The sequence below is a fragment of the Melanaphis sacchari genome, unplaced genomic scaffold (assembly GCF_002803265.2).
Source record: "Melanaphis sacchari strain LSU unplaced genomic scaffold, SCAv2.0 Contig4_pilon_pilon, whole genome shotgun sequence".
NCBI lineage: Eukaryota > Metazoa > Arthropoda > Insecta > Hemiptera > Aphididae > Melanaphis > Melanaphis sacchari.
Window position 1 is genome coordinate 9,561,724 of NW_020271335.1, and position 24,093 is coordinate 9,585,816.

The window sequence follows — 24,093 nt, forward strand, 5'->3', positions numbered from 1 at the left end:
GAGTAGTAAAACAAATTTTCAACTGTTGGTGATTTCTAATAGCAAATTATATCTAGTTAATACTTTAATGGTATCAAAAGTAAGAACCAAGAAAATTAAAAAATATAATTTGTTTTTATCTAAAAATAATTATTTTAATAAAAATTAAATATTAAATTTGCTGAATATACTTAATAAGATAAGACTTGAATGTTGAATTATGATTCACTATCCGTTTCATCAAAATATCCAGCTGTTTGTAATAATTTATTTTGTACTTTTACTTTTAATTCTCTTTTTATTGTATCTGGTAACATTCCTATAACAATAATCAGTGTTAATTCATCAGTTAATTTATAAACATATCTTGTTAATATTAAATATCATACTTCTAGCATCAGGAGCAACATCATTAAATAAATCTTCTTCAGTAATGGATTTTACTGTTTGTCCTTTAGATAAACGATCTTTTAATTTTTCTTTGCATAACATGGTTACTTCATCCATCCAACCACATTCAACCAATCTTCGACAAACTAATGACTTGAAACTGTAATGAATAGAAATTAGTAAGTAAAATATACATATATTTTTAATATTTCAGTATTAATTTGAAAATTAATTTAAAAGTTAAGAATTGTATTTTTAATTAAAAATAATAAAAGCGCTTAAATATATATTTAATATTTCCTATAAAATTGTATTTTGTATACAAAGTACATATGTTTATTTTATCAGTAAACAAGTAGAAGGAAGTAATATATCGTAAATAGGAAGTAACTAATATTAATTTAACAAAATGAAAAAAGTTCAATTATTATTAATTAAAACATTATTATTTGGCAATTTAATGTAGATAAAATATAATAAGATAAAATTATTTTACAAGTGATTGGTACCTAACCTTAGGAGAAATGTATTTATTAAATTATAAAATTTTTGATTATTTTTAACATTAGCATTTCAACTTATTTTATTTTAAATTTAATAATTAAAAACAATCAGGCATAATTACTTTTCTTCATCTTCAAACGTTTCGTTTTGAGACATTGTGCATGTATGTATATAATGTTACTCTTAATAAAACAGCTATATTTACTTTTCTTTGTCTACAAGCATCACTTTATTTTGTGACATAACATAAATAGGTGTATAATATTATGTTATTTTTAATGAATAACAAATAAGCACACATTTAAGTTTGATATCTGTTTTTAACATACATGATACATCCAAATAAATTAGTCTATAAGACTTAAAATATAAATTATATACTCATAAAATATACTTATTTTAAATGTTTTTAAAATATAAATATTAAATAATTTGTATGATTTAGATATTCTACATTTCAATATGTCTATTGTCTATGATCCGTGATTTAAGGTATTTGAAGTATTTTTAAGTACAGTCTGATATGAACCACGAGTTTTAAATAAAATCGAATTATTCAACACTTCAATTAACTTCCAGACTGACGTAAATAAATAGGAAATATATTGAACTTCTGAAATTTGAATAATAATGAATGAACATGACACAAATTACTAATTAGTATTTATTATTTAATGATTTAATGCCTATTGTTATTTAGTGTAATGAACTAATGACAGTTTTTACTTATCTTATCGTGATAACAATGACAGAGAGTGTTTATAAATCTATGGTTTTGTACATTGATATCAACGGCAAACCACTACCGCAGATATATGAAATATAATTACATAATCTATGTCACAAATTTATGCGTTCCACAAAACAGTTATTCCATAATCTGATACATACAATATACGTCATATTATTATGTATTTACAATAAAGTCCATTTCCTCATCATATACGTTATATATTATGTTATAAAAAAAAATCATAAGTTATACCTAATAATTAATATACCTACCAGATATCATTGATATTTTCGTAAAAAAAAAAATTTTCAAATTTACTATTTTTTGTATCTCATGTTTGAATTTTCGATTTCAATATTTTTTCTAGTTTCAAAATGCGTCATAAGGATCTAATTGACTCTTATTTTTTCTTGAGTAGAAGAAGAGAGTCAAAACTCATAAGTATAAAAACTAAAGTAATGTTATTTATAATTAAAGAAAAATAAATAGAAAATTCGTACATTAAAAAAAAAAATTAATTTCACGATATTTAAAAAACAAATATTCATAGATGATACTTAAAAATTTTATCAAATTTTTTATTATTATCATCATTTATATGATAGTATTTTAAAAATATTTTGATTCTATTTATAAACATTTTAAGTTTTAGATGTTTTTAAGTATTATTCAAAGGTAAAACTATTTATTTTTATATTTTTTTAATAAATATATTTAAAATTTTAAAGTATATCAAGTAGGTAAAATTATTAAGCTGTATAAATGTATAATATTTTTTATAATCTGAAATAAATAAAAAATTGCTTTTTTTAATATATATTTATGTTTTACAAGAATATTATATATTTAAATCATTAATTATTATTGTTATTATCTTTAAAAAAAAAAAAAAATGTTATAACTTATAATACTTTTTGAACTGATTTTTGCGTGCCACAATTTTACAATTCCTGTCCCTTTTTTTGAAACAAAACACATCACACATCACGACATAAGCAAGCTACACATTATGAAGATTAGGGTGTTTAATCTTTAATCAAAGGTTACATGAAATTATATTATACCCAAATATATATTCTTTTTCGAAGAATTTGTGCTAATTAGTTAGGTCTGTTATAGGCATAGATTTATAGGTACCATAGAAAAATATGATTATTCTGCAAATACAATGATACATAATTACATGAACAACGGCAAGCCTGCAGCTGGACTGATGACATGAGCTTATTTTTTAATTGTGATAATGAGTCTTGTTATCAGTTTATTTTTTTTCAGAAAACTCAAATCATTTAGTTACCTATTGCTATTTGCTACTTTTTACTTGAAATACCAGAAAATAATAACTAATAAAATAATATCACTACTCAGTAATTAATATATTATATTATTTTACATGATACATATTGTAATTTGTTCTAATTGTTAATTATTTTATTAAGTTTTTTAATCATTTAGACTGTAAATAATTCAATTCAATTTCTAACTTGTCACAATTCGTGCAGTGAGTCCATGTGTTAGTGGTGATAGACAGTGTTGATTATTAAACTTGTTTTTCCGAACATTGCTTAAATAATTATTTTAAAATGGAAGACATGGAATTAAATTTAGAGCAGAATAATACAATTTCACAAAACATAACTCCTGAAGTTTCTGATTTTATAAATGCTGAACAAGGCAGTTTTCCAGAATCTTCTATTAATTCTAACGATATCCTGTCGGAAGATAATCAAAATAAAGAAGCTCTTCTTTCTCAACCAGTGAATGGAGATGAACCAAAAGAAACTTATCAAGATATATTAGGTTCCGGAGACTTATTGAAAAAAATTATTAAACAAGGAGCTCTTGATGAACGACCAATGAAAGGTGAACAAATTATTATAAATTTAATTGGCCGACTGGAAGACAATGATGATATATTTGAAAAAGAAGAAAATTTTGAAATTACTCTTGGTGACTGTGAGGTAATATTATATTTGAAAATGTACATTCAATATTTTTAAATTATAATCTATTATTTATTTAGGTAATTCAAGGTGTTGATTTAGCTTTAAGCTTAATGAATGTAGGTGAAATAGCTGAGTTGAAAATAGCATCACGATTTGGTTATGGTGAAAAGGGATTGAGTCCAAAGGTTCTAGGTGGAGCTAGATTAGTTTATACTGTAGAACTACTATCTGTAAAACCAGAAATAATTCCAGATGATCTTACTCCAAGTGAAAGGCTTAAAATTGGGTTTGTACATTTGTATCTAATTATTATTGAATTTAACTATCACATAATTAATAATTAATACCTATCTATGTGTATAAAGTACGTACTTATGTATTTAGTTGGCCATACACTAATAATTTAGTGTTTAATATTGATTAGAAATACTACATTTTATAATAATATTTGACAATCTAACTAAGTTCATTATACATTTTTAAATTTTAATTCATATTTTTCTATTAAAAACACTTATTTTCCATGATTTTATTAATCCTTATTAAAAAGACTACATTGGTTAGGTTAGGATAATATGACAATCTTTTTTCAGTTTTATAGTTAAAAAAATATAAATGTCTCTATTTAATTATGATAATATTTATTTATAAGTAGTTTTCATATATCTAGAAAATAACTATGGTATAATTTAAATATGTAACCCTTAAAATTTCAATATTAACATAAATAGGTACTGTTTAAAATTGTCCTAGAATTTACCATTTTATATTTTAACTTAATATTTAGAAAAATATTTGGTTCTTAACTATTGATTAAAAATTATAACAAAAAGAAGAAATGTACAGATTACATGTGATTTGTCATATATGAGTTATGACATACATAAAATAATAAGAATTGTAAAAGACATTCAAATTTATATTAGTCATAATATGTTATGGTGAAATTAGGTTAGATTTATTTTATTCTATATAGCTATAGAGCAGTTATAACATTGTCATGGGGATGAGGATATTGCATTAACATCTATCCATTTATTGTTTTTCATTTAAAATAAAAAAAAATTGTAAAATCATTTTTAAGTTTGATTTGTTTTGTTATAGGCTTAAAAAAAAAGATAAAGGAAACTGGTGGTATGCACGTAATGAAAACACTATGGCTTTACATGTTTATCGAAAAGCTCTTCAATATTTTGGAGGACCAGGAGATATAGTAAGATAATATATTATTATTATTAGCTTAAGAATTACTAAGAAATTAACTGAGGTTTTCATAAATCAAAATATTTCAAATACATTTTTTTATACATTTAAAAAAAATTATTTATACGATTCATATTTATTTAACTACCATTATATATTTTTACAAATTAAATGCTATTAAAAATCAATAGTTATACAACATCAGATCTTAACATGTGAAATTTCATTTTACTAATATGCAATTTTCAAACATAAGTTTCTTGGAATCAAAAAAACAAAAACATACTTGAAATGTGTTCCTTATTGTAAATATATAATATTTATATACATATTTTTATCATTTTAATGATTTAACATTTTAATTATTCACTTAAAAAGTGGGCAATATAACATAATATAATGTTACGTGTCAAACAAATATCATGCAAACTGTTAAGTGGAGAAAAAGATACAACAGGGAGCTATATAATCTGTTTCAATGCCTAGTATAACCAAAATAATTTGAACTAGAAAAATCAAATGGGTGAGTGTAATATGACATGTTTTAGAAACCAATAGTCAATATTAAGGATTTGAAAAAAATCACTAACTACTTCCCTCCACGCATACATTAAAAAAAATAGTTAAGTGTTCGAACATCAAGTGTATAAAAGATTATATTTTCGAAAGGTTGTAACTTGTAAGTTTGAATTTATCGATTAGTCAATCATTTCAAATATTATTGAAGTTGTTTCTATGTTTTTCATTTACCAGTACAGTTGGGTACATCATTTCAAAAGTATCGAACTCAATTTTTTTTAAACAATATTTTATACAATTTGTATAAGTAACTTTTCTTTTTTAAATAGCTAGTTTAAACACATTTAAAAGTATATTAAACAAGGATATTAATTAAAAACTTTCTAAAGCAAATTATTCAAAATTCAAGATCAAACAAATAAAAAAAGAAAAATGTGCAACAAAGAACGCGAGCAAAGAATTAAAAATTTAGCTCTCCAACTACAAAATTCAGACATCAATATTATTGAGTTTCTACAAGGAATATCATACAATTTAAGTTTTTAATTTTACAAATTTTTGATTTTTTTTGTATTTACTTATCATTAATTTTGATTAGACAACCTTTGTACACTTGATGTTTAAACACAGCATTAAAACACATGAAACGCTACCTAAAAAAAGATACATAATATAATTTCAAAATAACATGAAAATGTCTCATCACACATTCATATACTATGTATCATGTATGATATATCTTATGAAGTCAATCAATTGATGGAATGGAAACAATTTGTACAATACTAATCACACTGAGGGAAACAACCAATTCGACAAAAATATTTATCATTTTTTATTATTTATCTTAAATATAGATGATTGACTGTAAAATTGTAAACATTTATGATTAAGTTTTATGCATAATAATATTTACTTATATATACAAACCAAAAATCTTAGAATAATTAGATTATTCTTTAATCTTTTTAGATTGGTTCAGATTCAGAACAAAATGATATTCTAAATGAACGTGTCAAGACATTAAACAACATGGCTGCTGTTCACATGTCTATGAATAGTTTAGATTTAGCTTTAAGTACATTGGATAGTGTACTTGCTGTTGAACCTCATAATGAAAAAGCAATTATGCGTAAGGGTAAAGTACTAGCATTAAAAGGACAAAATGTGGCAGCTGCTCGTGAGCTTGAAAAAGCGTTGCAAATAAATCCAAATAATAAAACTGTCCAAAATATTCTCAGCAATGTTAAAGCAGCATTAGTTAAAGAGAGAGTACAAGAAAGAGAATTATATAAAAAAATGTTGGGTCATAAAGATGATAGTGAAAAGTCAGCAAAAGACGAAAAAAATACGGTATAATATTACATTATTTTTAAACTTTGTTTTTCATTCAGCTTTTTATTTTATTTTTAAGCTAGTAAAAATAATAATTTATATATTTGGTATTCAACAGTCTATTCTATATTTCCATGTCCACGTTTATGAAAACAATTTTATATTTTATTACTACTATAAATCTAATTTTATTTTCAGGAAAAAAATATGTTATTATATTAATGTATTTGTTTTATTATTAGTTATAGAAATTAGTTAATTAAATTGGATTTGTGTCTTGTTTTAGAGCACAACGTTTATAATCAGTGGGCTTGTTGCTGGATTAGCAGTAATTTGTGGATACTGTTACCTTAACAACAATTTTCCTTTCAGCAAATTTAGCACTTTATAGTTTTTTTTTAAAAGTTTATTCATTATTTCTTACATTCAACAACTAAAACATTCTATACTGTTAATTGTGATTCTATTTGATTACAAATATCTTCAAATTTAATTTAAAACAATATTTTTTAAGAAAAAAAATTGTGGCTAGCTAAAATGTTATATAATTGTATTGTTTTTATGCATTTTTAATTTTAGTTTTTTCCGTGTTCATTATTATATTATTTTGGTACATTTTGGTATTGTTGTTTTTGTACATATTTATTAATAGGTAATTAAAATATGATTTTACTGTATTGTATAATTTATTGGAAAAAAAAATAATACCTATACAAGAAGGCCATTCGAGGTAAAAATATAAGAGAATTTTTGATTATGATGTATTCACTATACCTTTTTTTAATGGAAGTATTTTGTTTTTATTCAAAATGAACAGTTTTTAATTCTATCTGAATACAATTTTATAATAATAGATTTAAGTATAAATTATCACTATCTTAAAATTTGGTGTAAAATTATATGAATATTAAAGTGAGATGCAAGTCTGAAACTCCAGTATGCTGTTTGGTTTCAGTATAACTACTGTCCATTATATTAATATCAAATAATGTTAAGTTACATTAAAATTTGTTCAGTTTAATTTTTAGTGATTGTTTATATAACTTGGCATAAGTTAATTACAATTTAAAATTAATATGCAAGATAGGTATATAGATTCAACTTTAATAGATTTATATTTATAATGTGTAAATCAAGTTTTAGGTCTACTTTTTTTAAATTTAAATTTTAAAAACAATTCCTATATAAAGTATTTAATAAAAAAATTTGAAAGTTTATAATGATTATAGTGACATTAATAGCATGATAAGGAAATCTCCCATTGGGTATTGGTGACACCTATTAATTTTAACATTAATATCTAGTCTATACCAAGTACGCTAATATCTCGTACAGCATGTTGGATTTTTTGCAATAGTAATGGTGGATCTTTGGGAAGTGAATTGTTATATGTATTTATGTGTTAGAAACAGTTGTAAACAATTTGAGGTATTGTTTTTAACTTTTGATTGCTATGGAGCATATGGTGAAAGCCTTAGTACAATATTTGAAGTGCCTGAAGTTTTGGTGGACCCTGGGGTCTGGGTTATTATTTAAATCACATAATTTTAAAGAGTGGATTTTAAAATTTTAAAATATTTTTTATAATCCTTCAACTTATAAAAAGTCTTTTTCTCAAAAACTGTAAACATCTGTACACTAATTAATAATTGCGATAAAAAACATAATATTTGTAATAATAGGTATCTATAAATTTACATTCAACGATTAAACTTATAAATGTATAGTATTTTATTTATCATTCATTAACAGTTAATCATGCTATAATAAATTTAAGACTTGAAAATGATTTTTACACTTCAATCTCATTTTCTTTAATAAATTATTTAAGTTGAATCACATTTGAAACAATTTGTCAAATTATACTATACAAAATTATAAAAGTTAATGAAAGAGTAATGTAAATCACCTCATTGACGCGTCGTTAAGGTAAATTAAAGATATAAAATATGTTATAAATTTACTATTTTTACATTTCTTTAAAATGTACCTATGATTATTATGTTTTTAAATTAATAGGGCTTCTTTTTGGTCTTAATATTATAATTCATTACTGTAGTAGTTATTTTATTCTATATTTTAATTATCTTTAATATTATTTAGATGCCTTTCTCTCTTAGTTAATTATTATTTTTAATTTATAAAAATCTGAATAGTGAATATTCCTATTATCTATAATAATGGATATTTATCGGTACTTGGTATCATCAGATACTTTCCCAGTTCCCTACACCTAAATGTATCCAGTATCCGTATTACAGCCCACAGGACAAATGAAATTTAAATTATTCGATGTTCTAATATTGTCTATACATTCTTTTAAAATATAATATGTATATATATATTATCTATTATCTTAAAAAGAGAGTAATCATGAGGTAACAGCACAGTAACAGTGGTCGTTGTGGTTATTAAAAACAGAATTATTCTGTGTTGAAAATATAGTTATTCAGTGTTATTGCATTTAGTGATAATTTAGTATATGATACGTGTAACCATGGTTTCTTATCATTAATCATACTGCCACAGCCTGCCTACCAGTGACCAGTGACGTGTTCGGGTGTTCTTCCATTTCAGACATTTCAGTGTTTCTAATTTTTTTTTAATAATTTCTAATTTAATAAATTAATACTATACAAAATTATAAAAGTTAATGAAAGAGTAATGTTAATCACCTCATTGACGCGTCGTTAAGGTAAATTAAAGATATAAAATATGTTACAAATTTACTTTTTTACATTTCTTTAAAATGTACCTATGATTATTATGTTTTTAAATTAATGGTATTCTTTTTGGTCTTAATATTATAATTCATTACTGTAGTAGTTATTTTATTCTATATTTTAATTATCTTTAATATTATTTAGATACCTTTCTCTCTTAGTTAATTATTTTTTTAAATTTCAATTTCAATTAAAAATATTTTCAAAAAGAACTGTTCTTTTTTTGTTAACATAATTAAGTTAAAATTTAATATTTTTGATAAAATCAAATAACATACTATGAAAGTATTATTTTCGATTTAAAATTCATCAAAATCAATTATTTATTTAGTTTAAATAGTAAAAGAAAATACAAAAAAAGTTATTTGTACCAATAGGTACTACCAATTAATCACATTAAGCAGAATTTACCTATGATTTAAATACTTCTGTTTTAAATTGTTAGCTTATATAATTGATAGTATATATTAATTATATTTATAGAGAATAGATTACCATGTTCTAAATGTTTACGTGTATTTTATACTTGTAAATGATAATGGCTCAAACTATTTACACCTAACATTTATTTGTTGATTAAGTAGGTGTCATAAATTATTATTTTCAAATGACTAAAATGATATTCTAAAAATATTAGAGTTCTCCTGCTCTTAATTTACATCATATATTATACTTGTCAAACTATATTTTTTTTAATCTTAGTAATCATGTCAACATACGAAGAATTTATTGAGCAAAATGAAGAGCGTGATGGTGTCCGCTTATCGTGGAATGTTTGGCCAGCTAGTAGACTGGAAGCTACTCGTCTTGTTGTACCAGTCGGTTGTCTTTACCAGCCATTAAAAGAAAGAGCGGGTTAGTATAGTATTTATTTTTAAATTTAGTTTAATTAATTTTTAATATTTTATGTTTGGGAGAACAGATTTACCTGCAATACAGTATGATCCTGTACTATGTACACGAAATACTTGTCGAGCTATTTTAAATCCTTTATGTCAAGTGGATTATAGAGGAAAAATGTGGATATGCAATTTTTGTTTTCAATGTAATTCTGTAAGTTTGATTACTATTGTTTTAGCTATTATTAAAATTTATATTCATTTAATTTTAATTTGTATAGTTTCCTCCTCAATATGGAGCTATTTCAGATCAACACCAACCAGCTGAACTTATTCCAGCATTTTCTACCATTGAATATTCAATAACGGTAATATTTTAAATATTTATTGTTGAATAATACAGATTTAGATTTATATATTGATTTTTATTAAATTGTATACCTTATTTAGAGAGCTAAAACTATGCCACCTATATTTTTGTTTGTTGTGGATACTTGTATGGATGATGAAGAACTTGGCGCTCTTAAAGACTCTTTACAAATGTCTCTTAGTTTATTACCACCAAATGCCCTTGTTGGATTAATCACGTTTGGAAATGTTGTTCAGGTAAAAAATATAGTATAAAACTGTAAAAAGTATTTAATGAATCTAATGTATAAATACTTATAGGTAATACTTATTTACATACTTTTTAGGTCCATGAATTGGGTTGTGAAGGTATTTCCAAATCATACGTATTTAGAGGCACTAAAGACTTACCACCAAAACAAATTCAAGATATATTAGGAATTGGAAAATATGCTGCTCCAAATGCACAAGCTGGTGTACCCCAACAGCAAGCACAACAACAAATTAATTTACCAGCAAACAGGTATTTTCCAAGTAAAATTATTATTTTTATATATTCTCATGTAAATATCTTTCATAGATTTATACAGCCGGTTCAAAATTGTGATGTAAATATGTCAGACTTATTAAATGAACTTTTAAAAGATCCATGGCCTGTTTCACAAGGTATGAGACCATTAAGGAGTACTGGAATGGCATTATCAATTGCTGTTAGCTTACTGGAGGTAATCACTAATTTATATTATTTAATAAATATAATATTTTGAAATGTATACGTTAATTCTTACAGTCTACTTACCCACAAACTGGTGCACGAATAATGTTGTTTGTTGGTGGAGCGTGTTCCCAAGGTCCAGGACATGTAGTTAATGATAAGTTATCTGATACAATTCGTTCTCATGATCAAATAATGAAAGATAATGCTCCATACATGAAAAAAGCAACTAAGCATTACGATACCTTGGCAGTTCGTGCAGCAACCAATGGACATACAATTGATATTTATGCATGTGCTTTAGATCAAACTGGTTTGATGGAAATGAAGCAATGTTGTAATACAACTGGGTTTGTTATTGTTATCATAAAAATAAAAATAAATATTTCTATCAATAATTTTATTTTAGTGGTCATATGGTAATGGGTGATTCATTTAATTCTTCTTTATTCAAGCAAACATTCCAAAGAGTATTAGCACGAGATCATGAAAATAATTTAAAAATGGCATTTAATGCTACTTTGGAAGTAAAAACATCTAGAGAATTAAAAAGTAAATAGTTTTTGTATTTTGTTATATACTATATTTTATTCAATAATATTAATTGTTTTAATGAATATTTTCATTTAGTCATGGGCGCAATAGGTCCGTGTGTATCATTAAGTATCAAGAATCCATGTGTATCTGACTGTGACTTAGGTTTAGGTGGTACATGTCAATGGAAAATGTGTAGCTTGATGCCTAACACTACATGTGCATTTTTCTTTGAAATTGTTAATCAAGTAAATAATTGTTAAACCTTTTTTACAAACAATTTATTTATATGTAAATATTCTTATATTTGTTTATTTTAAGCATGGATCACCAATACCTCAGGGAGGACGTGGTTGTATTCAGTTTATTACTCAGTACCAACATTCCAGTGGCCATAAACGTATTAGAGTCACTACATTAGCTAGAAAGTATGTAATTGTATGCATTTAAAATTTGTTTTATACACGTGAGTTATTTTTTTAGTTGGGCAGACCCTGTTCAAAATATGATGCATGTTAGTGCTGCATTTGATCAAGAGGCATCTGCAGTTTTAATGGCTCGTATGGTAGTGAATCGTGCAGAAACCGAAGATAGTCCAGATGTTATGCGGTGGGCTGATCGTACACTTATACGTTTGGTAATAAATATTTAGTATTATTTTTTATTTAAAAAATTAACTATGATTGTTGTTGAAATTGAAATACAGTGTCAGAAGTTTGGCGATTATCAAAAAGATGACCCAAACAGTTTCCGATTACCAGAAAATTTCAGTTTATATCCACAGTTCATGTATCATTTAAGAAGGTCTCAATTTCTACAAGTTTTTAATAATAGCCCTGATGAAACATCATATTATAGGTAAAATATGATTATAAAGAAATTAAATTAAAAAAATTATCCACAAATAATGTGTTATATTTATATTTTAGACACATGTTGATGCGTGAAGATGTTACACAAAGTTTAATAATGATACAACCAATTCTATACAGCTATAGTTTTAATGGTAGGCCAGAACCTGTACTTTTGGATACAAGCAGTATTCAACCCGACAAAATATTATTAATGGACACATTTTTCCATATTTTAATATTTCACGGAGAGGTGAGTTAATATACATAGTTTTTTTTTTCATCTTAAACCTCAATAGATTTTAAAAAAAGTAACAATTTATATTTTAGACTATTGCTCAATGGAGAGCAATGGATTATCAAAATAGACCAGAATATAGTAACTTCAAACAGTTGCTTCAAGCACCTGTTGATGATGCTCAAGAAATTCTTAAAACTCGATTTCCAATGCCTCGGTATATTGACACCGAACAAGGTGGTAGTCAAGTAAGTTTTTAAGACAATTTTATTATCACAAATTTTTTGAACTGTTAGTTATTGATAAAATTTGTTTTTAGGCAAGATTTTTATTATGCAAAGTTAACCCATCTCAAACACATAATAATATGTATGCTTATGGAGGCGTGAGTATTGAATTAATTTATATAGTTGGAAATTAAAGATGATTTTTAAATTGAATTTTAATTTCAGGATGGTGGAGCGCCAGTTTTGACTGATGATGTAAGTTTACAATTGTTTATGGAACATTTGAAGAAACTAGCTGTCTCATCCAATGCATAGAAAGTATTTTTTTATTCTTATGTCCTGTTATTTAATTTTTTTTTATTATTGATATATTCGGCAAATAAAATTTTAATAATTTTTCAAAATATTGTATATTCATACATAATTATTTTTTATGTCAAAATTGTCTTTTCTCTGTTAGAGAACTACAATACAATACAATTTGTAAATTATAAAAATTATATATATATATTAATTATATTATAACATTATATTATATTCAATTTTTTTTTTCATAAATCCACTCTATTAGTAATAAAACAATAAATATTAATTAAAATTATTGGTCTTTGGATTGAAATAATAAATTTTCTCTAGATATTTAAACTAATTGAGTGTACCTAGAACAATTTATAAAATTAAAAGAACGTTGAACAGAATTACAGGAATTTTCAATTAGTTTAAAAATCTGATCGACATTTTGTGTTCAACATCAGACTTTTCAAATGTCTTACTGAATTCATCAAATGAAATTAAACCGTCTTCATCTACATCAGCCTCAGAAATTGTCTTATCAGCAATTATAGACAACTGTTCTTCACTAAAAAAAATATAAAAAATTTAAAATTCACAAAACATACAAATCATTAAAACATTACCTGATGTTGGCACCAACCATCATATGTAAAATAACCAATAACTCATCTTTTGATATCATACCATCATTATCAACATCATACATATCAAAAGCAACTAAAATCAATAAATTATTAAAAACGCTATCTTACAAATTAAGAGTGTATTGCTAATAGTTAATGATTACATTTCACTTTTTCCATTCTATTGTTTTGTTTGTTGGGTTTATTTGGTCGAATTGGTCTGAATTTAGACAGCGCTCTCATGAATTGTAAGAAATTAATACGATCACAGTTATTCCCAGAGTCTACGTGGAATAAATCAACAATTCTTTCTCCTAAAGGGTTTATGGCCAACTCTGGTATGCGTAATAAATCTTCTCTACTGAGTGTGCCCAAGTCACCTCTATCCAAACTGGTAAATCTACTATAAAGACGTTCTATTTGATTTGCAGTAACTATAAAATAATTTCATTAAAACGTATTTAGTTTTAAGATTCTATAAAAAATGTATATCTGAGTAGATTGTATAGATTCATAATTTTATATAATATACAAAATATTAGAAAAAAAAAATTAAAAAAATGATAACATTTTTTTTTATAAATTATAGTTAAATTAATGCTTTTTAGTTTTTTCCACTACAATTTAACAATCTAAAGATATCCAGAAAGCAAATTACTTTTTTTTAATTATCATTGAGTCTATATTTACATTATCACCTCCAAAATAAAAACCAGTTTGTCAATGTCAAGCTAGCTTTCTATTTTAACATCATATTAATGAAAATATACCAATGATTTAACAAAAAAAACACAAATTAAATACATTGAATCTTATTTAAAACTATTTTATTATTATTATTTTTATTATTCTATCTTGATCAAGAAATATTTAAAAGTTGAAAAAAAACATGTAAGGTTAAATCAGTAAAATCATATTATGGTCATAAATTAACTCAATACTTACATCCAGTTTCATTTCTAATTTGAGCAATTTCTTCTTTACGCAAAAGCAACGATGATCGATTACCCATTTTCAAACTATTAACGTTCAAAAAAAAATGTAAATTGTAAATTATTGAGAAAATTAAATATCTGTGAAATTCATATCCTTGACTTTAAAAGAACACTATCGTAATATTAAAACAAATCAAAACAATTACAATCAAATGCATATGCTTTTTAATATAGAGTTTAGTACTTTGATCTTAACGCTAATCGCTAATCTACAATAACACAATAATTTATCTGTTTGATCTAAATCTTAATTATCTATCTCGTAATTATTACCATTAATAATAATATTAGTCTATACTCTATAGATTAGGTAAATGATAAAATATTTATTATTTATGTTTATCTTAGTCCGTCATTGTTGGTCATTGTTACCTCATGTGAGTCATACTCAATGTTGGTAATAACCATAGATATTTATCTGTGATAATTACTATATTTGTCATTACTCATTAGCCAGGGTCTTCGTTATCAATATTTTTATCAAAACTAAAGAACCGCATAGTTCAGTGATAACTTAATAAAACGGATTTCCGATTTCGGTAAGTCCAACTATTAACTAATTAATAGATAATTTATTTGCATTTAATTTTACTTATACTTTATGTAAAATAGTTTACTCTTTAAAATGACTGAAGATAGTACACTTGATGTTAAGAATAACTTTAATCATCTGATTACTGAAGAAAAGAACAAACACACCGTTTATTGCACAAAATGTCCGTCCAAGATTTTATCATCTACGATGGGAAAGTATTTGAGAATCGAAGTAACTTTTCAATTTATTTTAACTATTTAATAAATTGAGTAGTAATTATTTGTATTTTTTAGTTCAATCTTCCACACATGTCTCAGAAAAAAAATTGTGAGGCTGTTGAATGTGAACTGTTGACAGATTACTGGATGGTTCCAGATATGTATATGTTTGATAATATTGGATTTTCAAAGACTGTTGAATCTGGCATTAAATATCTTATTTGCGCTGACTGTGAAATTGGACCAATTGGATGGCATGATGACAACAATAAACAATCTTATGTAGCCCTATCCAGAGTCAAACATGCTGAAGATTCATGATATTTAATTAAATTGTAAATACTTGAAACATTCTAATTTTATACAATATTTATAAATTAATATGAATATCTAAAATTTAAAAAAGTATATATTTTTAAATGTATTATATTAATTATTTATTAAACAACATAAATGTAATATATTCAAATCTACAATCATTTTTTTTTTTTATAGTGTTACTTTTTTCAGAATTAATTAGTATCAAATGTAACTAATCTATACAACATTTAATGTGATTTTATGATTATCTCTACAATTAAAACAAATTATACCATTTAATTAATGACCAACAATGCTTGATGATTACAATTTGATCCATTTTGATTTGGATTTAAATGGATCATAATATGTGGCTATGGCTGATTATTTTATTATTTGTGTTACGTTAAAATATAATTTAAATAATTTAAGTTGGATATATTATTATATATTTGATATTCACTCTTGTCTTGCTCGCATACTTTTTACATAAGTAAAAAATGCAAACTTTGAGACAATTTTAATTGAATTTCAATCATCTAAAAACTTATTGTCTTGTTTGTTAATTTAAACATGTTAAGTTAGTCTCTTTCTCTAGATCCTTGGGTATGTATCATAGAATATTATTTATGAAATGTGGAATCATGGTAAGAATATGGGTGTTCATCTTGGCCGCCAATAAAATAAATTTGTGTTTTAAATTGCGTCACTTATGTTATTTTTTCTAAGTTATTATATTTTAATAATTCTAGTATTGTTTAACAATAGTAGCCTCTTTCTAAGTAACTGCAAAATTAAAATTAATAATATTTTCAATCGTTGAAAATGATAAAAACTGTTGTAGAACAAAAAAAAAGAAGGAATAATATTTATAGTTTTAGTTAGATTTATACTAAATTTATTAAATAATAAATATTAACCAATATTTAGAAATAAAAATAATCCAAATGTGTCAAAACAAGTAATCAGAAAATGCATCAAAGATTTATAACAATATTTTTATCTGATCTTATACTTACCATTTTTGAATAATATGATACTTAAAAATAAAAACAGATCTGATGGTTGCTATCATGAAGCAATTATGTATTTAAATATTTTGTATTATTCTTTACGTAACGATTCAGATATTAAAAAAAATATTGAATTGGCTAAATTTTAGTCTAATGATCTAGTTGGCTCTAATAAAGAAGTTTGAGATGAAGTTCATTCGTGGAAACAATTCTGGAGATCTCAATTACATAAACTGAAAATTGTTGTATAAGTATTAACCCATGCATTTGAATTTTATCAAAATAAAAAGGAATCAATCAAATTAATTGCATTATACTAGTGACCACTTACACTGCAAAAAGCACATTGTCCTATTTTTGGTGAACAAAAACACTTTAAGATTTAACAATAGGAAAATATCTGTTAAATGCTCCTTATTGTTTACAGAGATATTAAAATTTCTCTAGAAGTTATTTTAAAAATCACTAAATAATACTCAAGAAAATTACAGTTAAAATATAGGTTAGAAATTAATGTTATTTTTAAATTTATTAAAATCTAGTTTTTATTATAAGTGTTTACACTAATAAATATCATTTAAAATAGAAAGGCATAACCAATTTTTGTTTTGAACTCCTCCGCTTAACATTTTTGGATCTATGCTTGTTATTTATTTATATTTATTAGTTATTATTATTTATTTAGTAAACTTTATTTAGACATTGTTATTTAAAATGTTAAATTTTATACATGTATACGTTTTTTAAACTTTTGTCTTGAATACCATTTATCATTTTTCAGTGATTTGCTAATATCATCATCTTGGATTTACTGAAATTTTTATTACAAATAAGTATACATCCATAAAATATTAATAAAACTTAAATGTTAGTAGCATTTTATAAAATTGGATAAATCATAGAAATATAATTTATAATAAAAAAACATTTTCAATATTTATTTACTATGTGTTCAATACATCATAAATTCATGAATGATTTTAAATAATTTATTTTATACTATTCGACATTGACAATTTTTCCTAACTAATAATATATATTTGAATCAATTATAAGAGATGTACTTAATTTAAGTATTAAAATTGGTGATATATATATTTGAAGTTAACATTTCATTCATTAAATCTAAAGACTGTACAGATGCATATTTTTTCAGACATTATATTACATTATTATTATAATTTATCCCCAGATATGATCATGAACTTAATATCTTATAATCCTAGAGCTTATTTAATTACAAAACTGTTATAAAAATTAAAATGTTATACAATGACCATACAAATTATGTAATTATTTTGTTAGTTATAATTTATAAAAGATAAGCAAATATAAAATACAATATATTTTAAACCTTATAGTTTTGTACAAATTTACACTAATAAAGTAAACTATACATGGAAATAAATTTTTTTTTATACTTCTATTAAATATCTTAAATGTCGATAATTTTATATTGTCATTCCTTTGCAGTGCACTGAAAAAATATGTTTATAAGTTAAAAATCAAAAATAATTCTTTTAGTCAAAAGTATGAAAATATACTAACCAATGAATTCTGAAACTGGATCATTTTCTCCATCACATCGCATTGTACCAGTTATTTCTTCATTTTCAACAATTGGTAAAAATAAATCAACAAATTCAACTGAATAAGGAGGAGACACTGCTTCCAAAGCCTATTCAATAAGAATAAAAAAATAAAATATACTTTTACTCATTACATAAATTTTTATTTACTTCTGTAACAAAATAACGTATCAAAGAAATATCAGTATCTCCTCTATGCCAGCACTGTTCAATATATTTTATAACTGGAACAACACAACCACAACACAATAAGTTCACCATACGGTCAAGCAACATCTTTTTCATCTCCAACTAAAACAACAATTAAGAATGATTTTTTTGAAAATTAATTTGAATTTAAAAGTAATTTAAAACAACAAATTAATAAACTATCTTATAAAATTTAGTAAAGTAACTTAACCAAATAATTTATTTATTAACTCACATGTACTAGAATTTCTAGTTCATCCTGTTTAGATTCAAAAAGAGACACAAATAACTTTAATATGATATTATGCAGTTGTGGATGGCATGTAACAACTTCATCTAAAAGTGCTAAATGTGTAGGTGTATGTTCAGTACATAACTTGAAGAAACTGGGTTCCGTCACAGTACTCTCAACCCAACATATTAAACCAACAGCAACAGCGGGATATCTACAAATAAACAATAGAAATTCTTACAATTATAAAATTATAAATATATTTGACTGTTGACTTGTATATTTTGTTCTAAAAGAGAACATACTTTTTTCATGCAAGTTGAGTTCACACATCAACATGTCCATAGTAAAGAGTTGTGGATTATTACTGGTAAATACTCTTTTATTAGACAAAATATAGTATATACCTTAACTAATGCTAAAATGTATTGTATTTATCATAGTGAAATATTTATTCTTAAATAAAATCAATACCTGATGCAATGGTAAATAGTTGCAACTTCAGCAATTAATTCTGTTGAACTTTTATTCAAATTGCAAATACTATGAACTTTATCAACTGCTTGTATTGTAGATTTTAAATCATCCTTATTAATAACTTTTCTTTTTTTACCAGATGTGACCTCATACACACTAGCAGAATAAGCATAAAGATATATGTACTTGGGTTTGTATTCTGGATTTAATTTCATTCCAGGTTTAAATAGAGCCTGAACTAATAATTCTGAAGAAAAAGATACTTATTTGAAAAAAATCAATAATTTAATATTTGTAATATCTTAAAATTAAACTAACCAAGAAATTGTGGTATTCTAAGTAAACTGACAGGAGGTGAATCTGCTGAAGAATAATGCTTATGTAATACATTTATATCAGCAGGATTTAAGGCATTCCGTGATAACATAGAACTTAATGCTGCACAAGGCTGGTCATACGGGGCAGCACCATTTAATGCCATAGTAATGGGAGTCACATCATTCCTTTAAAAGACTAAATTTAATAAAAAAATCTTAAATTTATAGATTAGATTTTCATTTAATACCTCTCTTGAGCACAGCGAGTTATTTCTTGAGAAAATCTCTTCATGTTTACTCCTCCATTAGTTTCTTTAGATAAAACTTGAAGAGCAACTAATGTAAAAACATAAGTATGTTGGCTATGACACACCATTTTCTGAAAAAAATAAAATAAATATTATAACAAAAACTAGTAAACACATTAATTATCATAAACTAGAAATATAAATACTTAAATAATTTGTTAAACTATAATGATGATGTATATTTAAAAGATATTCAAAAAATATTATACTGATAAATGCTTATTTATTATGTTATACATTATTCAAGTTTATTAAATTGATAAATAAAATAATATTATTAATACATTTTTAATGAAAATTATTATGATTATTAAAACAAATGTCTACAGTCTATCTAGCCTATAAAAACCTGAACATTTTCTTTAAAAAAGTATTACTTATAATAATATGGCTAAGATAAATTAACTTACAGCACATTCTTGAATTGTATTTTGACGATTTTCACTGGATGTTTTTATGGATTCTGTAATAAAATTTTTTAATATTCGGGAATATACTTCAATTTGTTGAGAAGCTGTAGATATACTTGTAATTTCACCCTGATATCCAGCATCTGATATCAACTATAAATGAATAAAATACCAAAAGGTTAGAAATGATTTAAATATAGTATTTAATAGTAAGTATAAATTGATAATTATAGTTTCTGTAAATCAAAGAAAAAAATTATAGATTATATTTAACAGTTAATTCAATGTTATTAATGATTTATTAAGAATTAATTCATTAATCAAAAATTTTTATTTTGAGAAACATAACAATAAAATATAATAAAATAAAAGGACAGATGTACACCATCACTGGTTTGAACCTGATTATGAACTCTTCTTTGGATAGAAGATAACAGAAAATCATTACATAGTAAGACTTTCCTATAAACTACAAGTTTACACTGACAAAAAAAGAAAGAAATAATAAACTGTGGTAAGATTAATATAACAATAACTGTTAACTTAAAAATAATATATATATAATTACAATATTTATTTTCATGATAATATGTAGAATTTAACATGCCTTAATTTATAAAATTTTTAATATAATATAAAATATATTTCATAGCTATTTAAAAAAATGATATCCCATACTCAAAGCCCTAGATAAAGTTAAGTAAAATAAAAAAATATTTCAATAATACCTTAATTGTAAAGTTAAGCATCAAACAATCAGGATATTCTTCTGCTAATCTATAAATTAAAGACCTCCATATTTTATGTTCAATCATTTCTGTTAACCAAGCTGGAGTCTATTAATCATAATAAACATTAAAATAAATTAATATTCCTTTAAATAACTTATGTCAATATTAAATAACATACTTCTCCTTCTTCACTAAATATTGTATCTGCTTTTTTAGGATCAAATGTTTTTAGTACCATATCTTTGAGATGGTTTTCAACAAAAGATTGAACTTCACCAACCGCAACACCTTATAAAATATTTTTATTTCAAATCATACAATAATAAATAAATTAAAGAATATATTTTTGAATAAAATATGAATTCCACAGAAGCGAATATGAAGAAATATTTTAAAGTTATAAATTATAAACATATATATTACCTCCTAGAATCAACCATTCAGCTACCATATTTGCCATCTGAGCGACACCAATATAATTCTTTGATAACAATTCTATAACATGCTCAGGAGTTCCACCCACTTGAAAATACCTATACAATTATATAAAATTCATTATTTAGCAATAGATTACTTTTTTCACAAAAAATCAATTAATAAAATAAAATTAGACCAGAAAAAATTTTATAAGTTAATTGACTAAATGAGTTCCTATTATAAGATTATAACTTATAAGTTAACAAAAAAACTTAAATTAGTTATTTTTAACTATTACTCCTTGAATTACAAATTAAAAAACCTTTAGCAGAATACAAAATAATTGTGTATACATTTTCTGTTTAACATAATGATAGAATTCAAATAGCTTATATATATATATATGTATGGATAACAAAAATAAAAGTTTTTACATATTAATAAGTGTGACAAAAATAGTAGTAGAACAACATAATAAAAGTAACAATTATAAATATAACAAAAACAATAATTGTAACAACCAAGATAATAATTAAAAAAATTAATTTAATTAAGTACATTTAAAGACGTATAGACATTCTATTTAAATACATTACACAACATACAAAAATAATCAACATCATCATTTATAATATTTGCCAATGTCAAAGCTCTGGGGGAAAATGAGATGGAAGTATAATTGTTTTTATGAAGAGAAACATAAAATAAGTTATAATTTCTTAATTAGTGAGTAAGCATATATATTTAAACCACATTCCATTTCACCACCACCTATGCCCTTAAAATTGGTCACTGAATCACTCATTATCTATAACCGATGGCTCTATCCTATCTGCAAAACCTATCTTACCAGTTGAAAAATGTGATATAATTAAAAAATTGGCTAACAAAAAGTTTCCTGGTCAAGATCTATGTACTAACAATTTAATCAAAAACCTACCATCAATAACAATAATTTTTATTTTTCATATTTATAATACTGCTTTATTTCTATCATATATTCCAACAACATGGAAATCCTTAGTTAATGTGGCAATACTTAAACCTGGGAAGTAACTTGAAAACTCAGCGTTTTACAAATTCATTAGTCTTTTAGCATTTTTAAGTAAAATCTTAGGAGAAATACTACTAAAGTATTTCTCACTCATAACAATAAAAAATTAAATATTTCTAATTTCTAGTTTGGCTTTTGCTCAAACCACTCCATAACTTATTAGTAGAGTTTGGAATAATATTCTTTTGCATATTTTTTTGAGTCTATGCAATCAAATTTTGGTTTGAAATCTATAATAATTATGAATAATATAATTCAATGGCAAAAGTTTTTTTTGCATATTTTAGAATATATTGATTAATTTTATAGAATTTGGATATTTTTTGTTGTAGAGATGAAAATTATTAATAATATTAAATAAGTTTTTAATCCGTTATTATTGAGATAACTATAAATGGAATAACAATATGGAATGAGTTAATAAAATGTTAAGTTGACATTAGATTGTATTTTTTTTTTAATTTAAAAGCTTATTTTGAATTAAGGAGATTATATTACTGTAAACATATTTTTTGCATATTTAATCACAGTTTTTAAAGAATATTATCATTATTTTAGGGGAATATCAACATCTTATTTTGGCTATTTTAAGAGAATATTATTCTGACCTCTAGTTATAAAAATAAAAAATTACCTTTTAAGCTGTGAAAATATTCCTGGTTCCATAATATAATCAGCACTACTAAATTTCTCCAAGCATTGAGTTAGAGTTTCTTGTGGATTTTCTAATATGTCATCATTGTCATCAGCCTAAATAAAAATAGGTATTTAGACAACAAAACAGTTAAATATAATTACAAAAATGATTAACATTTTGTATAATGTAAACATTATTGGTGATAATTTATATAGTTTTATAAAACAAACCTCTACATCAACGTCACCATCCCAACGACGATATTCATCATAGTCGTCTTCCATTTTACTTAAAAGAGGAAGAAACGATTTTGAATGAACCAAAAAAAAGTTACAATATCAAAAAAAATTAGTATATTTTAAGAAAATAAACTATTTTTAAATGCCAACTTTAGGTTAACAGTTAATTATTAATGCTAGTCGATAATTTATTAACATTAATAATTTTAAACTTTTAAATGCTTTAAACAGTTAACATAAACACATAAGACACAGCGACAAACGTCACACATCAATATAGTGTGCCATTTCAATTTTGTATGCTGTATTTATACTCTATGGTCTACACAAAAATATAAATGACTATCTAAAAAGTGTATAAATTAAATTCTGTGCTGGCGCTAAACCACAATATTTGATAACACATATCAAACATTTGAGTTTTGTTTATA

General features: G+C 24.1%; 6 protein-coding genes across 10 annotated transcripts; 3 read left to right on the forward strand and 3 right to left on the reverse strand.

The window, feature by feature from the left end:
* Positions 1 to 108: 108 nt before the first annotated feature.
* Positions 109 to 1,588, reverse strand: LOC112599025 (enhancer of yellow 2 transcription factor). 2 transcript variants are annotated; one of them, XM_025345728.1, is made up of 4 exons: positions 1,328 to 1,588; positions 995 to 1,187; positions 369 to 529; positions 109 to 298 (listed from the first exon to the last, which is right to left on the reverse strand). In XM_025345728.1, the coding sequence occupies exons 2-4, from the start codon at positions 1,027 to 1,029 to the stop codon at positions 198 to 200; spliced, it is 297 nt and encodes a 98-aa protein (XP_025201513.1). In that variant the 5' UTR covers positions 1,030 to 1,187; positions 1,328 to 1,588; the 3' UTR covers positions 109 to 197. The 2 variants fall into 2 exon arrangements, with proteins under 2 accessions (XP_025201513.1, XP_025201512.1); XM_025345727.1 differs by having other exon boundaries at positions 995 to 1,588.
* Positions 1,589 to 3,007: 1,419 nt separating this feature from the next.
* On the forward strand, positions 3,008 to 7,147 carry LOC112598832 (peptidyl-prolyl cis-trans isomerase FKBP8). The gene is made up of 5 exons (XM_025345465.1): positions 3,008 to 3,567; positions 3,630 to 3,838; positions 4,657 to 4,765; positions 6,247 to 6,627; positions 6,896 to 7,147. The coding sequence occupies exons 1-5, from the start codon at positions 3,190 to 3,192 to the stop codon at positions 6,998 to 7,000; spliced, it is 1,182 nt and encodes a 393-aa protein (XP_025201250.1). The 5' UTR covers positions 3,008 to 3,189; the 3' UTR covers positions 7,001 to 7,147.
* A 1,365-nt stretch (positions 7,148 to 8,512) lies between these two features.
* LOC112598726 (protein transport protein Sec23A) lies at positions 8,513 to 13,550 on the forward strand. 4 transcript variants are annotated; one of them, XM_025345301.1, is made up of 16 exons: positions 8,513 to 8,538; positions 10,035 to 10,187; positions 10,255 to 10,385; positions 10,453 to 10,539; positions 10,622 to 10,777; positions 10,867 to 11,244; positions 11,310 to 11,584; positions 11,644 to 11,786; positions 11,865 to 12,016; positions 12,090 to 12,196; positions 12,252 to 12,405; positions 12,475 to 12,626; positions 12,698 to 12,872; positions 12,950 to 13,105; positions 13,177 to 13,242; positions 13,310 to 13,399. In XM_025345301.1, the coding sequence occupies exons 2-16, from the start codon at positions 10,040 to 10,042 to the stop codon at positions 13,397 to 13,399; spliced, it is 2,370 nt and encodes a 789-aa protein (XP_025201086.1). In that variant the 5' UTR covers positions 8,513 to 8,538; positions 10,035 to 10,039. The 4 variants fall into 4 exon arrangements, with proteins under 4 accessions (XP_025201086.1, XP_025201085.1, XP_025201088.1 ...); XM_025345300.1 differs by lacking the exon at positions 8,513 to 8,538 and adding an exon at positions 9,165 to 9,304; XM_025345303.1 differs by lacking the exon at positions 8,513 to 8,538 and having other exon boundaries at positions 10,040 to 10,187; positions 10,867 to 11,042; positions 11,100 to 11,244.
* A 144-nt stretch (positions 13,551 to 13,694) lies between these two features.
* On the reverse strand, positions 13,695 to 15,238 carry LOC112598896 (calcineurin B homologous protein 1). The gene is made up of 4 exons (XM_025345559.1): positions 14,947 to 15,238; positions 14,166 to 14,435; positions 14,002 to 14,095; positions 13,695 to 13,943 (listed from the first exon to the last, which is right to left on the reverse strand). The coding sequence occupies exons 1-4, from the start codon at positions 15,011 to 15,013 to the stop codon at positions 13,799 to 13,801; spliced, it is 576 nt and encodes a 191-aa protein (XP_025201344.1). The 5' UTR covers positions 15,014 to 15,238; the 3' UTR covers positions 13,695 to 13,798.
* A 256-nt stretch (positions 15,239 to 15,494) lies between these two features.
* On the forward strand, positions 15,495 to 16,135 carry LOC112598897 (guanine nucleotide exchange factor MSS4 homolog). Its single transcript, XM_025345560.1, has 3 exons — positions 15,495 to 15,535; positions 15,609 to 15,762; positions 15,825 to 16,135. Exons 2-3 carry the CDS (start codon positions 15,622 to 15,624, stop codon positions 16,068 to 16,070), a joined length of 387 nt encoding a protein of 128 aa, XP_025201345.1. The 5' UTR covers positions 15,495 to 15,535; positions 15,609 to 15,621; the 3' UTR covers positions 16,071 to 16,135.
* Positions 16,136 to 18,341: 2,206 nt separating this feature from the next.
* On the reverse strand, positions 18,342 to 23,707 carry LOC112598946 (negative elongation factor D). Its single transcript, XM_025345616.1, has 13 exons — positions 23,654 to 23,707; positions 23,421 to 23,536; positions 21,739 to 21,848; positions 21,494 to 21,603; positions 21,313 to 21,420; positions 20,585 to 20,737; positions 20,115 to 20,245; positions 19,868 to 20,052; positions 19,547 to 19,796; positions 19,076 to 19,286; positions 18,802 to 18,942; positions 18,611 to 18,740; positions 18,342 to 18,539 (listed from the first exon to the last, which is right to left on the reverse strand). The coding sequence occupies exons 1-13, from the start codon at positions 23,705 to 23,707 to the stop codon at positions 18,514 to 18,516; spliced, it is 1,725 nt and encodes a 574-aa protein (XP_025201401.1). The 3' UTR covers positions 18,342 to 18,513.
* Positions 23,708 to 24,093: the final 386 nt, after the last annotated feature.